Here is a 23470-nt window from a genome sequence, read left to right on the forward strand (position 1 = left end):
ATCAAGGGGCAGGCTTGCCTTGATAAAAACACTGCACGCCACTGCTTTGCGGCATTTTAGTCTTTCACGGGCTCCGCAAAAATGCCTCTCGACACTTTCGGGGAGTCTAAGTATCCTGTGAATTATGCAAAATGCAAATTGCATGCCGAAGCAGTGCTTCGGTAGCTTACCTTGTACGCACGCCACTGAACTATGCTAAAACTTCTTGCTGACCTCTGTGGCAGGGTGGTTAGCAAAGCATGCTGCAATGCAATGGGTCCTGGGTTCGAATCCCAGCATGAACATGGGTGTTCTTTTGTTTTTGTGAGTGTCCCTGCATCAATTTCATCACATTATGAACCATGCTCATCATCGCAATTATCCAAAAGTGGCAGGAAAAATAGATTTATATTAATAAAAAAAGCAAAAATTACACAAAGCTTATACGAGGGTCACTATTTATATTTTGAGCCTTGGCAACACTGATTGAAGTTAGGTGCAATTTGACGTTTGCACGGAATCGTCTGGCATTATTGACCATAACATACTTCAAATGATTTTGTCAATAGCTTCATTTGTGTTCTTTATGTTGCCTTGGAGATTGCGCGACAACAATATAATGGAATTAACTCGTGAACATTTTCGTGCGATGATTTTTTACAATTTTCGACGTGGATTATCAAGACAAAGAGTGCATCGATCAACTTACTTCCACATTTGGCGATGAAGCCCCATCCTTTGCCACTGTAAAACGCTGTATAACGAATTTAATCGTGGCCGCCATTCGCTCACCGACGAGATTCGCGAAGGTCGTCCAAAATCAGTTGTTGTTCAAGAAAACATTGATGCTGTGCAAAACCTAATACTGCAAGATCGTCATGTGACATACTGTGAGATTGAGGCAACCATAGGCATTAGTTCCACCAGCATATATAAAATATTACATGATCATTTAGCTGTGAGAAAGGTATGTTCTCGTTGGATCCCACACAATTTGTCAAAAACTCAAAAAGACGCTCGCGTCAATTGGTGCAAACAAATGCTCAATAAATACAATCGTGGTGCTTCAAAAGACGTATATAAGATTGTAACAGGTGACGAATCATGGATATATGCATATGAGCTGGAACGTAAACAGCAGTCGACTGTATGGGTGTTTCAAGATGAACCCAATCCAACAAAAGTTGTTCGCGCTCGAAGCACATCAAAACAAATGGTCGCCTGTTTTTTCGGGAAAACTGGTCATGTGGCAACTGTGCCTTTAGAGGAACGTAGAACGGTCAACTCTGAATGGTACACAACAATATGTTTGCCAGAGGTCTTTGGTCAAATACGGAAAACAAACAAACGCCGTCGGATCATTCTTCATCAAGACAATGCCAGCTGTCACACATCTCGTCTAACAACCGACTTTATGAACAGTCAAAAAATCGAATTGATGGGTCATCTGCCGTACAGTCCTCATTTGGCACCCAATGACTTCTTCTTGTTCCCGAATGTCAAGAATAAATTGCGTGGACAACGATTTTCGTCGGCGGAAGACGCCGTTGATGCGTTCAAAAACCATATTATGGAGGTGTCTCAAGAAGATTGGAAAAACTGCTTTGACAAATGGTTCGAACGAATGCAAAAGTGTATTGACCATAAAGGAGAATACTTCGAAAAATAATAAAGCAGTTTTCAATGCCAAATTCCTGTTTTTTCATTGTTAGGCTCAAAATATAAATAGTGACCCTCGTACATAATAAAACCATTTCAATTATTTTGCAATATATTGACATCTTAACCAGCTGGTAAATGAAATTAGTTTGCTATGTATACAAAAGTAACAAATTAATGCCTTTATATAAATAGAATATATATATATATATATATATTTAAAAAACTAATTACATGTTACATGTGAAATGAAACGTGAAGTATCATGTAATTTCAAAAAAGAAAAGTTGCATTTATGGAATACGAAATAGCACAAACCTGTGTTTCATATGGTGGTCACACCAATGGGAAATGTACACATCCATTGACAGATAGGTACCACATATGTCACAAGGGTAAACGAGTGATGCACTGTGTTCCTTTGTAAGATGGCATTCGTACATTTTTATTGGTGCCTCTATCTTCTCCTGACAATACTTGCACTTTATACTAAGCAGGTAGGGGTCCTGGAATAGAAACTTATGCATTCTGTACCAGTCACTATTTTCCGAACGTGGGTTCTTCTGAATTATTAGCTTCATCTTCTCCATGTCTGCTGCTGTCAAGTGTCGTTCCACAAGGTCTTTCTCAACTCCTGTCAACAAATTACATTTTTTATCATTATTATATTTAACAGAGTGTATAATAACATTTCACTATTTTAAAGAAATATAAATATTAGTGGGAAAAAACACTAGGTGATTACAAAAGTGGAACAACTTTAAAAGAAAAAATGTTTTCCGAGTATGAAGAAGCTTTTATGGTGACTCAGACCTCGTGTGAAATCTGCCATAGTAAGCGGTCTATCACTTTGTAGCCTTCTATCTAGTGTTGTTTTGTTTTGAACACGGAATTGTTTCTGCATGAACGTATCTGGCAACAGTGTATTACTGCTGATAAGCGAGTTTATTTCATTTCTTAGTTGACACAGGAAATGTGACTTTCTGCTGTAGTGTGTGTGATAAATTGCTGTGTTTTCGTGTGGTGCACTTTATGTTGGATATCTGACTACTGTACAGGTGTATATGCTGGGAAAGTACTGTAGTAGTGTGGAAAAAGCCAGTATTATTGCATGGCGAAGTGAAAACGTCCCGATAAAGACGATATGTAAACAAACAGGTCGTGCAAAATAAACCATAATGAAGGTACTGGTAGTCGCCAGAGGACTGCCTCTGACTGTCATTCCAAAGCACAAATTTGGTGGTGGGAAGCAAAGAAAAACAACCAAATCTACAGAAGCTCTCCTAATAAGAGAAATAAAGAAAACCCCTCAACTGACAGCGTCAGAACTTAAAGAAATGCACCTGAGTCTGCTGGAAAATGTTAGTGTTCGCACGATCCAGCACCGTTTACAGAAAGACTTGGATTTGCCATGTAGTACTGCTGCTAAGAAGCCACTACTCACCCAAGACAGTCTTGCTTTTGCAAAGAAATATGCACACTGGAGGAAAGTCATGTTTTCCGATGAAAGCTCATTCCAACTGTTCGAATGGGAGCTGCTAAGGTTCGACGTCCATTATCTTCAGATCGATACGACCCAAAGTATACGGTTCTGAATGTTAGGCACTCCCAGTCTGTAATGGTGTGGGGGTGTTTTTTAGGTGAAAAGGGTAGGGCAGGTTTATATTTCTTACCACAAAACGTGACTATGAATGCACACCGATATATCAACGTTCTTAAGGACCATTTAGTGGATATGCTTCAGATCCACGAGTGTGATCTTTTCATGCATGATAATGCTCCTTGTCACACGGCTAAGAAGATATATTTCTGTAATATACATCTAGCCGTCATCACCCCTACCGGTATATGAAACTTTGTTCTCCCACATAGCCGTACATTGTCCTCTAGGGGCCCCATTGCTCATCGCTGGTGACTTTAACATCCCTGACATAACTCATCCTACTAACGATCTCCTCACGTTAGGTTCCCACTGTCGTGAATTGAAGTACTTTATTGATTTTAATGATCTAAAAACTTAAATACTATACAAAATGCCAACAGTAAAACCCTAGATTTAGTCCTAACAAATATAGAGAATGTAACGATACTCCGGCAGGAAGATTCTCACCACCCACCCCTAGGAATAAATATACCATGCCCCAAACCTAAGCGTAAAACTTCAAAGTCGAGTATTATGAGATACAATTTTAAGAAAGCTGATTTTGTCAGTATGTTTCACAAATTTAAATCAGCTAACTGGGAACAATTACATAAATACAACGATATCGATCTTGCAGTGGACAAATTTTATGAAATAATTAAGTGTATATTTGATGAATGTGTCCCATTCTCCCACTCAACTTATTCTAATCAGTACCAATGTCGGTTCACGCTAGATATTATAAAAGGTATAAAGATCAAGTCACACCATCATAAAAAATGGAAACAAAAACAAGGGAATGTAGGGTATCATGAAGCTAACTTTAAAGCCCTAAGAACTAAATTAAAAGTGGAAATAAACAAAGCTTACCAAAACTACCTTAACAGCTGCGAAACTAATCTGACTCGCGACCCGAATCTATTTTTGTCTTTAGTTAAGAATCAAAGGAAGAATCCACCAGCACAACCAACCAAACTCAATGGTGAACCTATTAGTAACAATAATATCCAGAATCTTTATGCTACATATTTCCAATCTGTCTTTTCCATGGAACCATCCTCTTACAAAACCATACGTACGAACGTGCTCCCGAAATCCCAACTTAGTCTCTTAAGCAACCCAGAAATCTCCCTAAAAGAAATCGAAAAAGCCATCAAGAGACTCAAACCAAAAAGATCAGCTGGACCCGACCTAATCCCCCCCCCCCCTTACGTTATTAAAGGTTGCTCAAGTTCCCTCTCCACACCCTCTTTAATTTAATCTTGAAAACAGAAAAATTCCCCGCAAGTTGGAAAACGACGGAGATTTGTCCAATCCCCAAAGCAGCAGATAAGACAGACAAAAGTAACTACAGACCGATTGCGAAACTGTCAGCTCCAGCTAAACTCTTTGAGCAAATAATTTATAATCATATTTACTCTCATGTCAAACCTATCCTTTCACCACATCAGCATTGATTTCTACAAAACCGTTCAACTGTGACTAATCTCGTCGAATTAACAAATTACGTTGCGTCAACAATAGACGATAAAGGACAAGTCGATGTAATATTCACGGACTTCTCAAAGGCCTTCGACACGGTACACCACGATACTTTAATTCAGAAACTAGCCTACATCTGCCTCTCCCCGCAACTTATAAAACTACTTGCTTCATATTTACAGAATAGACGACAATATGTCATGCACCAAGGATTAAATACGCCTTCATGGTGTGGTGCTAAGCACAGGGGAACACTTTACTTCTTTACTTTTTTTTTACCAAGGACTAAGGTCCTCCATTACATAGCCAGCTCCGGTGTCCCCCAAGGTTCGAACCTAGGCCCCCTGCTGTACTTGATTTTCATTAACGATTTATCAGATGCACTAAAAAACTCCGAAAAATTAATCTTCGCTGACGATGTCAAAATTTTCAAAGAAATTAAAAGCGATCACGACTGCACGAAATTACAAGACGAACTTAACGAAGTACTTTATTGGTGCAAAAACAACAAGGTTAATCTCAATCTCAAGAAATGCAAAGTAGTATCATTCACACGTAACAAACATCCCATCCAATACTCGTATAACATTTCCGACGTAGAAATCCTAAGAGAGAATACTGTAACTGATCTTGGAGTCACATTTGACAAAGCTTTAAATTTCCAGACACACACTGCGTGCATCCTCAGTGAAGTACACAGGAACCTAGGATTTGTGATGAGAATGGGTAGCCAGTTTAAGAGAAAAGAAACCTTTTTGCTACTTTACTATACATTTGTCAGATCAAAACTTGAATATGCCTCAGTCGTTTGGGACCCGTTATTTATAAAGGAAATTGAAATAAATACAGAAACTCCAAAATAAATTCTTAAGGTATTTAGTATATAAATTAGATGGCATTTATCCAAAATTCACTTCGGGTGACATCTTACGCAACATGCTGAGTGTCCCATCCCTTGAAGAAAGAAGACAGTTAAACCAGTTAACCTTCCTTTCGAAACTTGTCAATGGAAAAACAGACTCCTCCGCACTTCTCGCAAAAATAAACTTTTATGTTCCATACTCAAAATTAAGACCCAGAAATGACCTCTTCCAAATTTCACGTGGTAGAACCAGGATGGCTAAAACGAACCCCATGAGGAGGATGTGAGCGTTGTAATTACAATAAAGTCTCCAATAATACCCCTGACATTGATCTATTTAGACCTAAAAGCAAACATATTATGTCAACTCTGTATATAATAGCATTGTAACGAAATATGTTGTATACTTATGATATACCACCCTTGTATTATATATTGTTGTTATGTAATGATTATTCTGTTCCGTCTTATACGTAGTTATTTTCTCATTGTCTTTGTTTTCTCTTTCCAATTCTTAATTACTTGTTTTGTCAATATGTATGTTAACTGAACTCTGTTAAACTCAAAACACTGTAACTGGGCATTTGCCTGTAGTGTTTAATAAATAAATAAGGAAATGATTTGAGGAACAACAGATAAAGATGTTAGAGTGGCCTGGGAATAGACCTGATCTCAACCTAATTCAAAATTGTTGGCATCGTATGAAGCAATTCCTGGGAAACAAGAAGATTCAGAACCTACAGACCCTTCAAACAGAACTGAAGAAAATGTGGTGCATTGACATGGACTTAAATTACTTCCGAAGTCTTGGTGATTAAATGCCCAAGCACATCCAAATGGTTCTCAAAAAGGCAACAGGACTCTGTACTAATGTATGCACTTTTTGGCTTTATCTAATACCTTTTCACATGAATTTTCTGTATTTTTTATGCTTTTGTTATGAGGTCCGAAGTCAGTTTGTGGCAGGTGTATATGGCTGTTCATTAAACATGTCACATACAGGGTGAGTCAGAAATATGGCTAAATGTTTGAAGTAAATGTAGCATTTTACTGCACAATGTAGAGGAAAATAGTGAATGTACATTTTGAAAAAAAATTTTTGAAAATTTGTGCGTTTACTCACTAAATATATTCACAGTATAAAAAGGATAAAAAACTTACGTGAGTATAATGGTCGTAAAACTACTTGTAGATGATGTTTCACGAAGCTATGCTTCGCTTCTTCAGGTATTTCTTTTCAGTATATAAAATACTTTGTCATATATGTAAAAATAAATCCAGGATTAGGTCAAAAAGGGTATTGGGATATGGAAATTTAAAATTACATGAAGTTAAAAATGCCATGTAGGCTAAGAGATAATTCTAAAAGAACGGTGTACCCATACTACCATACAGAATGGATGACTACTGTAGCGTACGAATGCTACATCCCCTCCAATGAGAACTCGACAGATTCCGAAGCAACGCGGGTCACTTCCGGCGTGACATGGAACTTAACAGACTCTTCACTGTTTTTTCCCCACCGTTTAAACATGTATCCAGGCCTCATTCAAGTTACCATCTTCCCTATTTAGTTTTTTCCCCTATCAACACATATATTTGCAGCCTCAAGAACGTTCATATCAGGTTGTTTATGAACTCTTTTTACAACTTCTCTTTTTCTAACCTTATGATTTAATTCTAAAACATGTTCAGAAAGCCCGGTCTTCGGAGATTGTTCCCTAATATCCTTGTCATGCTCGTCCCGAGTTCCCATGCTTCTTCCTGTTTATCCAATATATATATTACAAGAGCAAGTTATCTTATACATGCCCTTCTCATCCCTGACCTCTTTTCGCCGCTTTCCATCCTTTTTGTATTCAGTAAAGTATTCCTCTATATTTCGGGGAGCTCTCATTCCCTCTTTTAACCTGAAGTCTTTTAGAATCTTATCAAATTTTTCGGACACCATTTTTACATATGGGATGCCGACGTATTTGTATTCTATTTCCCCTACCTCGTTATTCTTCCTTATCCCATTCTTTCCACCTTCTTTATTCAAGACTTTAAGTGCCCCCCCCTCTTTATTCTCCTCATTTCCTACTTTATAACCGTTCCTTAACCCCACCTTCATTATCTAATTTTCTTCTTTCTCTCTTTCCTACCTACAATTACAGAGCCTCCCGGCCCGAATGTAGAAGTTCATGTATAGATTATTCTTAATTCTGTTTGCGTGTTCAGAATCTTGGTGCATATATATCTGTCCCCTACCAACTTCTTGTGGTAAACCCCAGTCCGAAACCTGCCATTTACTGAAATATTAAAACATTCTGACTTTGGTTAAAAGCTGAGGCTGTAAACGGGCACTCAGCACACAAGGACAAAACACAGGCTCCAGAGCCTCGTTAGTTAGCAAAATGCAGTCCAAGGTACTACGTGAAAGTGAGGTTGACAATTGGGTGTACTAGGTGGAAGGATCACCCCTTGCACCCCAAATAAAAATAAGACAAAAAACACTTGCACAGATGAGCGACTTATTAGTTCTTGATATTTCTTTACTATCGCATCTTTCATTTCCAGAAATGGGAATCTTTTTTTCCATTATACAGGGCTCTTCTAAATGATCTTCCCGATTTCAAAATTTAATATCACACGTTTCTTTAGTCACAATGACATGCAAATTATTTGAAATGAAAGAAAAACTCAAAAGGTTTTAGTGTCTGGCAAAGCTGATGTTTAGTTACGCATTCTGCCGTGTGTGCGACTTTCGTCAGAAGCACCAAAAAATCAATGGTTCGTGCAAGCAGAGAATTGAACATTGCCACCACATTGGCACTGGGATGTCAGGAGGGAACTCAACAGAAGGTTACCAAATCAATGGATAGGATGAGCTAGTCGTGAGGATCAGCTTCTGCTTCCTTGCCCCCCCCCCCCCCCCGTTCGCCAGATATCACCCCGTGTGACTTTTTTGTGGGATTATGTTAAAAACCAAGTGTATGAGCCTCCCCTACCTAACAACTTACCTGAACTTCGAGTACTCATCCAAGAAGCAGTTGCATCCATTGACTCTGAGATGTTGGGAAGAGTGTGGCAAGAATTTGACTATCAACTTGATGTGTGCCAAATTACAAAAGGCACTCATATTGAGCACCTTTGACATGGAACATAACACGCATGTATGTAAAAAAAAAGCTTTTTGAGTTTTTCTTTCATTTAAAATAATTTGCATGTCATTGTGACTAAATAAATGTGAGATATTAAACTTTGAAATCGGGAAGATCATTTAGAATAGCCCTGTATGTTTCATGAATCACATCGGGAAGATCATTTAGAATAGCCCTGTATGTTTCATGAATCACATGCACACAAGTAACATATAAATAAAACTAGCTATGGAATTGCTCAGAAACAAAATAATTATTAATAAAAAAACATCAACAAAAACATCATGTCTTTATCACACCATTCAATAACACTTGGCATAATTGAAGCTGTTGTATATTAACCTTTCTCAGAGCAAAAAAATGAAAAACATTTCACACTAACCTTCATTCTTTTCAATTTTAACTGCCACTTCATCTGCATCCTGGCAGCTTTGTGCATCTGTGGAACCTTCATCCTGCATCTCAGGGACTGCTGGTTCCTCCTTAATGTGATGAACATATAAACTCGAGGAAGCCACCTCAAGTGGGTCCTCCGTCCTGGCATTCTCACTGCACACCTCAGTCTCAATTTCTACCGGTGCAAGCGATAAAGGTTCCGCCTTAACTCCTTCTCCCAAACCTGCAAAATCAACTTCTTCCTCTTCAGTGTCATTTTGGGAAGTAATCGATTCCATAGATTCGTCGTCATTTAAAGTTACAACATCTGACGATTCACTACCACTACATAGAAACTCTGCACCACAGCTTTCCCCATTGTTCTCTGAAGCAGTTTCCTTCTGAACAGCACTTTTACTAAATTGTGGTTCTGAGCATTTTCGTTGTACATTACTAGTTTCATCACTACTACATTCTGAGTCTGAGCCCTCTGGTGATTTTGAAGATGATGACGTTACTGTTGCATGAGAAACTTTCAGTCTTTTCACACGGCCTACATTCTTTCTTGTAGAAGTCGAAGAAAAATAATTGTTTTCAGAATTATTATTGTTGCATAGGTTATCGACATCATCATACTGCAATAAAAGACACATCAAAATTAACAGTCAATTGTCGTATCCATTTACAAAAAAAATTCACAAGAGTTCAACTAACTCACATCACATTGCTACACAATAAAACTAGAATTGGTACATCTATAGCAATTGTCTCCCACTGCTCCCTTTCAAACGTGGGTGCAATCAAAACCTGGAGAGAAATAAATGTGAGGGGCATTCAAGTCAAACCAGGACTTTTAATTTTACAGGTATAACAATGAATGTTGGTGTGGCTGTACTACACGCAGTAGTAAGTGGTTAGTGTGTCCTATTACTGACAGGCAGCCAACAATGTCAGTGCGTGCATGGAACAGTGTGGGCTGATGAAATTTCTTCTGAACGATGGCGTAAAATCCACGGATATCAACATAAGACTTCAAGCTCAGTACTGTGATGAGACACTCAGTTGCAGTAAGATATTTGAATGGTGCTAACAAATCAAAGATGGCTGTAAGTCCGTCAGTGACGATCCGGGTGCGGTGAAGCAGGCGTCCTTGGATGGTTCAGGAGCACTGACAATTTTTTCTATGCCGAAGCTTTCCAGGTATTAGTTAAATGCTGGGATAAGTGTATAAATGTAGCAGAGGAGAATATCGAAAAGTAAACAAAGTTTCCACTCCCTGAAATTTGTTCATCTATATAATAGACTCAAAAGTCCCAGATTAAATTGAACACCCCTTGTTTTGAATGTAAGACCCTGGGGGAAATATATGGAGCAACATTTGACGAAGGAAGGTGGCACAGGAGAACAAACAAGGAATTCTACTCTCTTTCAAGATGTAAATTCTTTAAAATTGTAAAGATGGACAGGTCATGTAATTAGATTAAATGGGAAACACCCTGCACAACATGCATTACTAACTGGGCCAGGATGACAGCATTCAAGAGGACAACGTTAAGGCTCGGCTGGATCTTTGGCCGACGTGAGGGCAGGTTTTTTTCCTCTTCCTTCAATAAACTGCTATATTCCAAAATCTGAAAAATTACTTTAGCTTAGAATTCCTTCTGGAGCATTGATGTGGTTTGCTTTTCACTGTTTATTAGATATTCTCAATAGTTTCATGATTACATAAGTCTATTAAACTATTGATAATATCTAGACAAGAGCAAAAGCAAGCAAACCAAATGAAGATTTACATGAGTGCTCTAGAAGGAATTATCAGCAGATGCAATTTTTCATTTTGGAATATCATAGCACTTTTTCGAAAGGAGAGGAAAATTTTTAAGAAAAACTGCTCTCGCATTGGCCAAAGGTCCAGCCGTGCCTTAACTACATTGCAACTGAAGACGGCGACGGATACAGGAACTATAAGAGACTGCCTGCAATCAAGATGACTGCCAGCAACTCTTGATGGAGGCTGTTACCCACACAGCTTTGATTTCATTTGGTTAATTTTACTTCGCTTTTCTGTAGAGTTCGAAGTGGTCGGAAAGTGACAGTCTTTTCTGGAAAAATAAACAGAGCTTTTTCCATGGCTTTTTTTTAGCTTTTTCCCCCAGTGTTTAAAATCGAATAAAATACATTACTTAACTTCATTTTTTTGATCCAGTTTTCATTTATCTCTCTACTGTAGAAAGATTTGATTGATTGATTTGGCATTTTAAGTCCACTTTATTCACTGGGACTGGACCTACAGTTTAAAGTGGGATCCGAACAACTATCTGCCTCCACCTAGTATTGAACCCAGGACCCCTTGATTACAAGGCGACGACGTTGCCACTGCGCCATCGAGGAGGCCCTACTGTAGAAAGACACCCGTATCTAAATTTAAAATACAACTTTCAACCTGGAATTCATAGCTAGACATAGACAGTAGTTGCGAAAATGCTGACATTTTTGCTGGATGGTTTTATCCAAGTTTACCTTCATATTTCAGTAGGCTTATTAAATATATTGACACAGTATGTATATACACATGCACACATTACTCAAGAGTGGTTTTGTATATTCTTTTTGTAAATAGAATCTGATAGAATACTGACATACTTTTAAATTTTTGAATTTAGCATAGGAACATGCATATAAAGAAAAAGGAAATGAAGAAATAAAGAAATATTGCTACATCTTTTAACACATTTATCAGATGTAGCCTCAGTGATATATTTTTTTCTTGTACTATACATCTAAAATAAAAAATCTAGTATTAAACCCATTTGCATTTGTATTTAGCATAAAATATTTGTATTCTGGCTTTCAAGCGTATCATGTATTGATGTAATAGCTGCTAAACCTGATCATGGAGCTGGCCTTGTGTAGTGCTTTACAACCCTTGAGAGACCTGAGCACGATTTTATAAAAGTCGATCTGTTGACAAATTTTATCCTTTTCTAATTTTTTAAACTTTATACATTAATATGTACACATTAAATTAATAATCTAGGCTTGTTGACAAATATAAAATCGGGTTTCAAATAGTTGGCAACCACTGGATCTAATGAAGCTGATACGGGGCCACAGCCTGGCAATTGACAGACACTGTCCTAGTGCACAATGTGAGGCAGAAAATGAAATAGATTGGTAAGAAATGACAAGAAAAAAGTTCATTTAAAAAATCTGGTTTTCTCTCAGAAAAATTTTGTTTAAGTCCACTTTATGGGATTGCACCTATAGCTTAATATATGACCTGAACCACTGTGCCTTCATTGGAGATTGAACCCGGAACCCCCTTGATTACAAAGCGGCATCATTATCTTATGCCATCAGAGAGGCTCATTCAGGGTGGCTACAAACAAGCAGAAATGAAATTCCCTGACTTTTCCAGGTTTTCCAGGACAAAATTTACATTTTTCCCTGACAATTACAAACTAAACTAAATCGATGTTTTTGCAAATAGAAATAATAAACTCACACAGATCCACGTATGGTTTTGTTAAGTACCAATATTATCTTCTATTAAATTGACTTAATTTCTATTCTCTGTGATTTGAATCCAAACTGCAAAATAGTGAATTAGGAAAATTATTACAATTCACAAGCTAGGGAAGGATTACGGAATGTTGTCATACGCAGTAAGTTTAAAATAAAATACTTGATTATTATTAAAGTTACAACTAAATGAGATAAGAGTGAAGAATGATTGATTAAGAAATACAATTTGTAATTTATCAGTCTCCTTATACATTATCGGGATTATATGTTGATATTTCCACTGAGATTTGGAACCCTCTGCTTGCAAGAACCATGAGTGCGCACTCATTTTTCAATGCATAAAGCTACTTCTCTCTTCTCTGTAAAGCAAACAACTTAACTCTTGCATATAAGTGAAACAATTGAATCGAACAAAATAAAGTGTCATATTTCCTTACATTATAAATGGGATTTCTGCTTCAGTACAGTATATCCAACTGAAGTACTGTGAAACTGACAACATGCAGTTATACCATTAATGCTGACGAAAAGGGTATGTAGGTATTAGAAGCAAGCAAGCAATTTATAGAATTTCATTGCATAGGTACCTGACTTAGCTAACCACACATTAAAACAGGAACACACTAATAATAAAAGCTTCTGAAAGTTCATATACGAGGAGCATCCTGAAAAAAGGTCCAATGGTCCCTATACGCAGCACTAGTGGTCGGAGAGCGACACACACACACATGCAGGCAGGAAGAAGTGGCATGTAGCTGTAATCTGGTACAGTTGCAATGCAGCCATTTTAGGAAAGTTCTAGGTTAAATATTGCAGCTCTCATACAGTCTCCCACCGACTGCGATGTAGCCTACGTGTAGTAATCAGATTTTTGCACGGTTAGAATTTGGCACAGAGCCACCAGCAATCGTGTGATGTGTGCAGACCAGATGTCGTGAATGATACAGCCCCTGGCCAAAATATTAGACGCACCTCCAAATTTTATGCAAAATTTTGAGGATATGTTATTATCTCGTCTAAATCTTTTGTTATTCTCTATTTTTTCATTTTTTATTTTATTACATGGAATATTACATTGATTACATGTGAACCTTAACAGAAAACAACAATTACTTGATACATTAATAATTACAAATATAATTTCTTATTGTGTTTCTTCAATATTAACTATACAATACACATGACTGGAAGTCAATTTTAATATTTGGTTGAGCTGCCTTTGGCCTTTATCAGTGCTTGGATTCGTCTTGGCATACTATCAATGCATGCTTGTACTGTCTGCTTCATATGAGGATAGTGATTCCACACCAGTGGAATTATTTTTTCAATTAGGCCAATTCTCGTCGTAATTGTTTGCTTTGCCACTTCTTTTTTCACTAGGTACCAAACATTTTCAATTGGGTTCATATCTGGCGAGTTTCCCAGCCAGGGCGAGAGAGAGACATTTTCACTTTGTAGAAACTGTTTTACTGATTTTGTGGTATGGCATGATTCTCCATCCTGCATGAATACAAACGGTTCTCCATTTGGGAACCATTCTCTTACTTGAGGTAGCAACTTTCTTCTAAGCCCTTCCCTATACTGTTCTTGCCTCATTGTTCCTTGAACCAAATACAGGCGTCCTGTACCTTTGCCACTAATGACTGACCAAATCATAACTTTTATCGGACGTTTGACAGTCTGCACAACACAATCAGGATTGTATTTTTCACCTGGAAGTTTTCTCACAAACTGAGATTTATTCACCAAGATTTCAAACGTGCACTCGTCACTAAAGCAAACAGATCTCCAAAAGTTAAAATCTTTTTCTTTGTGAGCTTTTGCCCAACGAAAACATTTACGAATCACAGCAGGGGTTAATTTTGGCTTCTTAGCAGGTCTCAGTGCCTTCAGGTTCATATCAAAGAGGCTATACCTTACTGTTCTTTCAGATGCACGAAAACCACTCTTTTCATGTTTATCTTTAAGTTCCTTTGTACTCGCAAATCTATTCGTGAGGCAAATGTTCTTCAAAAAATTATGCCCTCATCTGTCCTTCCTTTGTGGTTCACACTGTCCACCATATTCAATTTTCTTCTCTATTCGCCTCACAGATGCTTCACACATATCAGATCTTCGAGAAATCTCTCGAGTAGAGAACATTTTAGTCTTTATTAGTGTCTTAATTTCAGCAATGTTTCTCAGTGTCAAGTAACTTTTTTTTACCCATGACTTTCTAATGTTAATAATTAAATTTTAAAAATATACTGACATTGTACAAAAACAATATCACTGCAAAATTTAGCACAAATATGACTCACTATTTGCAAGACGTCCTCCTCTCAACTCAGCTTGAATTGAACTGCAGCATGTTTGTTGAACAACAATGACGTTTGGTGTTGGTATTATTGTTTGTAACAACAGTACTTCCTCTTTCCATATTGTTCATTACAATAATCAAAGTTCAGCCACAAAGAACCCTATTGCAACATTTTTAATGTGAAAAGTAAGCGAACTGTTAAGTGTGTCCACTTTGTCGAATTACATTACTTTGTATTATTATTACTATTAGTATTATTGTTATCAATGTTGTGCAAGAAAGCGCTTTGTACGTATTACTCGTATTTGCCAGGGTTCAAATAATGTACAGGAAACTTTTCAGATAACTAATGGTCAATTTTGTATAATTTTACCCTTCAAAACTCTTAATTTCAAAAAAAATTTGTGGTGCGTCTAATAATATGGCCAGGGGCTGTAGTATGGTCAGACGATGGTGCAGACAATTCACGAAGGCCAATCGAATGTTGTTGTTGTTGTTGAGTTGGTGTTTTAAGTCCACTTTATGCACAGTAAGGCTAATTGGGACTGGACCTACAGTTTAAAGTGGGATCCGAACCACTTGTGCCTCCACCGGGTATTGAACCCAGGACCCCTTTATTACAAGCCGGCGACGCTACCACTGCGCCATCGGGGAGGCCCGCCAATCGAATGTGCACAACCCCATTCAGCTGAGTACACGCGGGTATTCCATCACTTCAGGTGAGAGATTTTGGACCACTTCCTGTACAGCCCTGGCCTTGAATTTACAGACTTTCATCTCTTTGTTTAACTGAAGAGGTTTCTGGCAGGGCAAGGATTTGACAGCTACACTGCCGTAGAGATAGTTCCAGTCTTTGCTGTCAGACACATATACCATGGCCATACAAAATTTAGTGCCATGCTACGACAAATGCCAGAACAACGGTGGTGATTATGCCGAAAATTAGGTTAGGAATCACTGTTACTAATGCAATAAATTACAACTGATATTCTTGTTTTATTTATACCTAATCGGTAGGGACCTTGATATTTTGTTACTTTTTCAAATTGGTGTTCATGTACATTAATGAGATGAATTAGTGATTACGATTTTCTAGTTGAAAAAATATCCACGTGAACAAAGTAAATACCCAGTGGAAGATCCACGTCTCTATCACTTTGCTTACAAAAGTTATGTTGTTCAAAGTCTCAGTTGCAAGACTTTTTGGACATGCTGTAGAAGAAATTACAATACGAACCTTTAAACTCTTAACTAACACTGCAAGTGAAATTGGTTAGCCACAATTGGTAAAAAGATAAAATTTCCGGGTTTTGTCCAAAAAAAGCTAACTTTTTATCGAAAAAAAGTGTCCATTCAAAAAAGCCAACTTTTTTGCAACTCTACTTTTCTGCCACTTTTAGGCTAATCAAGAAGATGAAGAAGTGATGATATGAAGAAATTGATGAAGGGACAGCCACAAAGAACACCCATGCCCAGGTCAAGACTCAGCTACAGTAACTTTTGGTGGCAAGGTCCAAAGCTCACAGCTTATCATGCTGAGTCATCAAGCTGACCTTTTATGTTGGTATGAAGCATATCTATTCACCATGGATGTTCGCTGGATTTTTTCTAGGGAGGGGCAAACAATGTATTTTTTCTAGACAGGGCCACATATTCCACTCTAATAGTATTGTCCCCTAAAAAAAAAAGCATTGCTTCAGTTTGAAGTTATCATGTTCCTGCAATTCCCTTTCAATAATTAACACATATAACTGAAACTGAATTGAAATTATATGTGTGAAACATTTATTCTTTTGGTTGACTTTCATTCTCCAGGGGGTGTGTGCTCCCCTTCTGAATGTTCATACTATTCACATTACACTTCTAGGCAAAGCTCCACATGCATATAGCACCATACCATGAAGGTGCATTTAGGGGATGTGGGGATTGGGGTCCCACACATTCTCGATCTCGGCAATTTTGGAGGTGATGTAATCAGCACCATGCTCTGGCTACCCATACCGCCCACCCCTGGGTTACACTTTTGTACAAACAATATTGCATCATCTGTCATGTGAGAACCAGAGAGACTTAACTCCAATTTATCAAATCTACAGGAGAGATGAAATAATATTTCTTAGGAATATGTCTGACTGTTAAAAGAGTCAGTAAATTGGAGGTATGTCATTCCATCTTCTTGCTAAGGATTATAAATGACTCCAAAGGATTAGAAATGACTCCAAATAGAAGTCTTCAGAGGAATTTATTTAAACAAAACAAAAAACTACATTTTTGGAGTTGCGTTCCTCTGATTCTCATACGGAAATTTAAAAATACTGACTCTCTAGAGCAAACACTTACTGAGGTATTTTTTAAAGGATCAGTCTCCACCTCATCTTCATCTTTGTACACAATGCCTTTGGATTCAGCCTTTTCCTTCATCCGCTTCTGGTTCTCCTGGCACTGCAACTTAAAACTGTGGACACTCTGCAGCCTCACCACACAGTTCCTGCATATCTGCTTTGGATATGGGTCGTCCCTCTTCACCTACAACAAATATTGTTCCAACATAAGGTTTAAGGGAAGAGTTGTGTCCGTAAGAAGAATTGTAGGTAAAAATTAAAACGTAAATGAGAAAATTATGTTTTTAGGTTTTTAATAGTATGTATGAATGCGAAAAAGTATTCAGTTTTGAAAACCATGAACAGTTTTGTACATACAATAAAGTATCATCATAAAATATTCGAGAGGTTAGTGAACTGAACATACATGTTCCTCCCAGTAAGGGATAGTGTTCTAAGGTTAATAATACAGGGCTAAAGGTATACAAAAATATATGCTTAAAAAGGAAGACCCTCCCACACGTAGTGGCCGCGGTGGCTCAGTCGGTAACGCGTCTGACTACCATGCTAAAGGTCCCGGATTCGATCCCCGGCCGGTTCAAATCCGGGAACTTTTCTAACGATGGAAGCGGCTCCGGCGCCCACCCAGCGTCGAATAACATGGGTACCTGGGGGAAACCCTGGGGGGTAAAGGCAGTCAGGGGCGTGATGCTGATCACATCACCCCCACTCACGACCGGATCAAGAAAGTGTGGGGCGTTACCCCCACACCCCCTATACGCCTTCATGGCATGGTGCTAAGCACAGGGGAACACTTTACCTTTACCTCCCACACGTAAGTCCATTTATCAGTGGGAGAAATGGTCCACGTTCCATTCTCTTCTTGCACGCCACTGAACATGTGTTACTGATTTGAACTCTGCTAACCATAGCACACACTGCACCTTTGGTTGTGGCATCCACATGTTGACTGTCAGACAAATGCTGCTAGACTTGACAGAGCACATCACATTGAACATGTGGGCTCATGCGCGATCTATAAAACTCGGTGCTGACCATGAAATGTTGACAATGGGACATTTTCTATCAATTGAGCATTTACCCAACAACATCAAATGTAACATCCTTTTTAAGCATATATTTTTGTATACCTCTAGCATAAACACCCTGTATGTCAATACAGTGCAACCCAATTTTTACATTTTCATGCATTATGTATTCACTCTTGATGGTCTCAACATAGCAAAATGGTATAAAATTTCCCCCAATTTTACATTTTCCTGTATATCAAGTTTTTTTCAACTTTGTTCCCTGAAAAGCGTAATATCGAGGTTCCACTTTAGATGTATTGTTTTGAAATTCAAGTATGTCATGGCTTCATTGTGTAAACTAATCATGAAAAAATTCCAGAACTGAAATATCATGTGAAGTCTTCAAGAAACGGTATGTTAATTGCTGCCATGTGATGGATTGATTTGCTTATTTTATTTCGCTTTTTGTGCCACTTTTGGCTAATTTGCGAGTGATGACATGATGGAATTTAGGCCGAGATTTGAACCCAGGACCCGTGGCATCGTAGTGTGATGTGCTAACCACTCCACCACCCAGACCAGCGCTGCCATGCAAAATTATTGTAATGCTAGGAGCCCTAAACCTGGCTACCGAACCCAGAAGCATTTAGAGGTTCCATTTGAATACTAAGAGCCTTGAACCTGACTTGCCTAAACTAACTACGAAACACATGTGACATAGATGGCAGCAGCAGCCTGTAACCAAGACGACAGTAAATGAATGGCTGGCTGCAAGAGGAGAACCATATAGAAGTACACAGAAGTGAAAAAACATTCTCAAGAAAACACACACTGACCCTTTGTGGGTCACGCCAGAAAAATTGCGCCAATGGTTGTGCACGGTGCCAGAGACTAGGTTTTTAAAAATATGTTAAATTAAAGGTTTAAAACAGCAAATCCTCAATTATTATGATTAGATCTTTTCTTTCAATAACAGAGATTTTATTAAACAATAGAAATTGATATTCTATAAAAAATTATAAAATGGCACTTATCACTGTTGGGCATGAAACTGAGGACCGGATTTTCATTAAAAACTATGTATGCCGTTAGTCGCACATGGACTCACTCACACTGAAAACAAAATTGTGGTTTAAAAGAGGAAGGTTAGAAACTCAGCTAGGCAGAGGATGTTAAAAAAAACAATCATTGCTAAATAACAATGTTAAAACCACACACCCGGAACAAGCGACCAATGCCAAGTGTTGCTAAAACTCTCAAGTATGTATTAACAGACATATCATCCTGTAACGGTTCTGATTGTTTCATGATTGCTCCTAGCACAAAGACTAATTATCGTAAAATTTTGGAAATCATTGTCACACGAAATTTTTAACCTTCCTTAAAAAATATGAGCACTGTTTAGACTCGAAAAAAAAGTTATTTATGTTGAAAAAACAACTTAAAAGTAAACAGCAACAGTAAATATTGTAGAAGCGTGGGAATGAATGCAGAAGTAAATCGGAACCTTAGTAGAATGCATTTAGGGACTTTATTTTAATGCTAAGAGAACCAAACCTGGCCTGCCTAACCTAACCACGAAAGCATATATTGAAAAAAATTTAAGTAATTGCTAAAACTCCACAGTATGTGTTAACAGACATACATCGAAATCGAACCATGTAAAAATTGCATTCGTAGCATGATGAAATCGCAATATAACAAAAGGAACGTGGGCCTATCGTCCATTGAGAATGCAAATGTTCTATCTCCAAAGTGTAAACAAATCAAGATGTTTTGGCTGTGGTCTATTTAGGATGCACTTCTTTCATATCTGCTATCGTCTGTTGCCTATATATAACCAATACTGATATATTGAGAGTCCCTTTGGTTCATGTGCAGAATTTAAAATCAGCCACAAAAATACAAACTCCAACAGCCAATGAAATCTTGTGACAATTTCCTCAACCTATCGCAAGCATCACTTGAGTATGAGATAAACCACTTACATTCTAACCTGTCACTTATGAGAGCTGCCTATAGCTCGACCACAAGGAAGAAAACCTTCCATCAAAAACGTTCGCACATCTTCCCTGCCGTAATCGGCGCTCGGAGCATCGTAGCCAAGCAGACTTGAAAAATCAGGAGATTGTTCCTTGGGAAATCAGAAGATCTAATAGTAGCAGATGAACGACATTCTCGGGGGGCAGGGGAGGGGGGTGGCATAGGCGTGTGCATAGGCATGGGAACATCCGCAGATTTTTTCCAGCGAGGGGAGAAACAATGTATTTTTATCAGGCAGGTAAACAAGGCATATTACCCCGTAATAATGTTGCCCTCTCAGAAAAAGGCCACTTGAGTTTAAAATTATCACGTTCCTATATCCTTATTATAATAATGGATGTAAATTACTGTGACTGAAATCAACTCATATATCTGAAATAATAGGTACTTTTCTGTCAACATTCATTTTCCAGATGGGGAGGTGTGTGGCGACCATCCTTACACTTCCTTCTGGATGTCCATGCCGCTATGTAATTTTGTACAAAATTTAGTATTTAAGAATAGTATATTAAGGATAGGTCCTCCTCCGTAGCCGAGAGGGTTAAGGCGTTCACTTGTCTTGAGATTGTTCGCGGTGACGGCGTAGGTTCGAATCTGGCTCTGGTCGGAATTTATTCGGCCTACGTATAGGGCCGGTGGCAACCCACCATCGTGAGGAAATTGGGGAGCTCCGAGTGAGTGAGCGTAATCCGGTCACGGAGACCTACTATAACGGCTGGGGATACATCGGGCTGACCCCCCGACTATTCCAATACTGGTTGAAGATCTCCACGCTTAGAGGTGACGAAGGAAAGCGTTGGAGGGAGACCGGCAGTCGGTAGGTACACCTAGGCCGTTCATGGGCTGTTGCGCGACGGATTATTTATATTAAGGATAGAAAATTAAGTATTTTGAAGCCGATGAAAGTTTCTTGTTATTAACACTCACATGCTTTATTCGTCAGTTATGCATTCAATATATACAGGTATTGGACAAAATAATGGAAACACGAGTCAGAAGTGGGACACATTTTCAATGTGCCTGGTAATACTGAGCACGGCGGAAATCAACCTTCTCTTGTTTGTTGCAGGTAGTATGGACTGTGCACTGACAGTAGAGTGAGGCAGTGTGGTAGTGCACGTTGTTCAGGTGTAGTGAGTGACCAGTATAGCAGACCTGACGGAGTTTGAAAGAGGTCGAATTGTTGGTGCCCGTTTCACTGGAGCATCTGTGAGCAAAACAGCGAAGTTATGCGGTGTAACACGAGGCACGGTCTCGAAAGTCATGACCGCATACACAGTGCATGGTGAAACAGGGTCTGCTAAGCACAATAGTGGTTGAAAGACAAAGCTGCAGGAAAGGGACCGCTGGGCCTTGAAGCGTATTGTGACGTTGCAGAAGAAAGCAATGGCCTCCAAAGTGACTACAAAACTTAATCTGCACCTAAACACCCCATGTCATGCAAAACAGTGAGGCGGGAACTGCATGGAATGGGTATCCATGGCTGTGTTGCTATTGCCAAGTCCCTAATAACTGAGACGAGTGCTCGAAGGTGCATGATGCAATGACCACAAAACTTGGACGTTGGAGGACTGAAAACATGTCATTTGGTCTGACTAGTCAACCTTTACCCTCTTCTCCACTACTGGATGCGTGTTTGTATGGCGAACACCCTCGGCAACATACGATGTGGACTGTCACCACCTGACTGTCAAACATGGTGGCGGCTCTATTATGGTCTGGGGCATTATATCACGGCATTCGGCAGCCCCCTTGTCACATTACACAGTCGAGTCTCATAAGCAGTATATAGAGAACTCTTGGGAAACCAGATCCACCTAATGGTGCAAACCTTATTTCCAAACCGGAATGCCATTTTCCAGGATGATAATGCCCCCATTCATACTGCTGGCACTGTTCAACAGTGGTTTCCAGAGCATGCTGATGAGGTTCAACATCCTCCCTGGCCCCCCCAGTCCCCAGACCTGAATATCATCGAGCCTCTGTGGGCTGTTTTGGAATCCAGGGTTCGGCGTCGATTTCCACCTCCTTCGTCTCTACCTGAGCTGAAGGCTGTGCTGCATGAAGAATGGATTCAAATTCCAATCACCACCATTCAGGACTTGTATCGGTCCATTCGTCCCGAATCCAAGTTGTATTGCATGCCAAAGGTGGCCCAACACCGTATTAATACATGATGTTCAGACTTCCACAGGTGTTTCCATTATTTTGTCCAATACCTGTATATACATATACACGCACACACATACATGTATAAAATTATTGCCCACGCTACGAAGTCAGTGTTTCTACCTAGTAAGGCAAACACGTTTCACTGTGTTTGTGTCACTTCATCCATTTCATCAGTTTTTCATTCATCCATATTGTCGTACTTACCCAAAGAGAGACAAAAGCGACGTAAAATAACTAAAATAGAAATAGATTTTCGGGTGGGATAAAATACAACCATCTAAAAATAGTAATGTAGTAATAGTAATAAAATAATAATAATGTCCTAGCACAATTGAGTATCGTTTGGCATAATTTCACAGTTCAAACAGCACTTTTCAAGGCTGAGTGGAGTTCCACTCTACCTCTCCCCTCCATGTTCAAGTAAGATGAGCAGGAAACGTGTTTTTGAGCAGGCCGTTGGAGGTGGCATATCAATAGTTTATTATGGAATTCTCCCGAGAAATTAATAGGTCTGGCAACACTGACGTTGGCCCCTCTGAAGGCTCCTTCCCCCCCTTCTTTTCCCCACCCGCTAGCACGTTGAGGTTCTGCACAAGTTTCTTTCCTTGTGGTTCCACTATAGCAATAGTAGTGGTCTTCGGTTCTTACTTTCATTGTTAACAGACAAAAATTTTGAATAATAGTGGAATCAAATAAGTTGATTGATTTCTCAAAATATGAAATATATAGTTTACTTTGCTACCGAATGGCAAATTTATAAGGAATTTTTTTCATCTCCATCTCGTTTCCAGAATGCAGTGTTGTATCTGGTAGATAGATATAGTGTTGCATGCAATTGTTCTATCTGAAATATCAATTATTAATTACAGTATAAGTTCTAACGAAACAGCTACTTCTTTTTAGAGAAGCTCCAACATATCAGCCTTCACAATGATAC

The 23470-nt window shown here is 38.7% G+C and overlaps 1 protein-coding gene across 1 annotated transcript in view; it reads right to left on the reverse strand.

Moving 5' to 3' along the window:
* LOC145981860 (uncharacterized) overlaps positions 1–23470 on the reverse strand; it is a 43086-nt gene that overhangs the window by 15893 nt on the left and 3723 nt on the right. Inside the window, exons 2-4 of the mRNA XM_083115310.1 lie at positions 17307–17492; positions 9150–9777; positions 1957–2272 (exon numbers count right to left, since the gene is read on the reverse strand). Of these exons, the coding sequence (XP_082971436.1) occupies positions 1957–2272; positions 9150–9777; positions 17307–17492 (1130 nt within the window). The remainder of the gene's footprint in view (positions 1–1956; positions 2273–9149; positions 9778–17306; positions 17493–23470) is intronic.

This window comes from Lepisma saccharinum, chromosome 30, assembly GCF_977018435.1.
Source record: "Lepisma saccharinum chromosome 30, izLepSacc3.1, whole genome shotgun sequence".
NCBI classification, from domain to species: Eukaryota; Metazoa; Arthropoda; class Insecta; order Zygentoma; family Lepismatidae; genus Lepisma; species Lepisma saccharinum.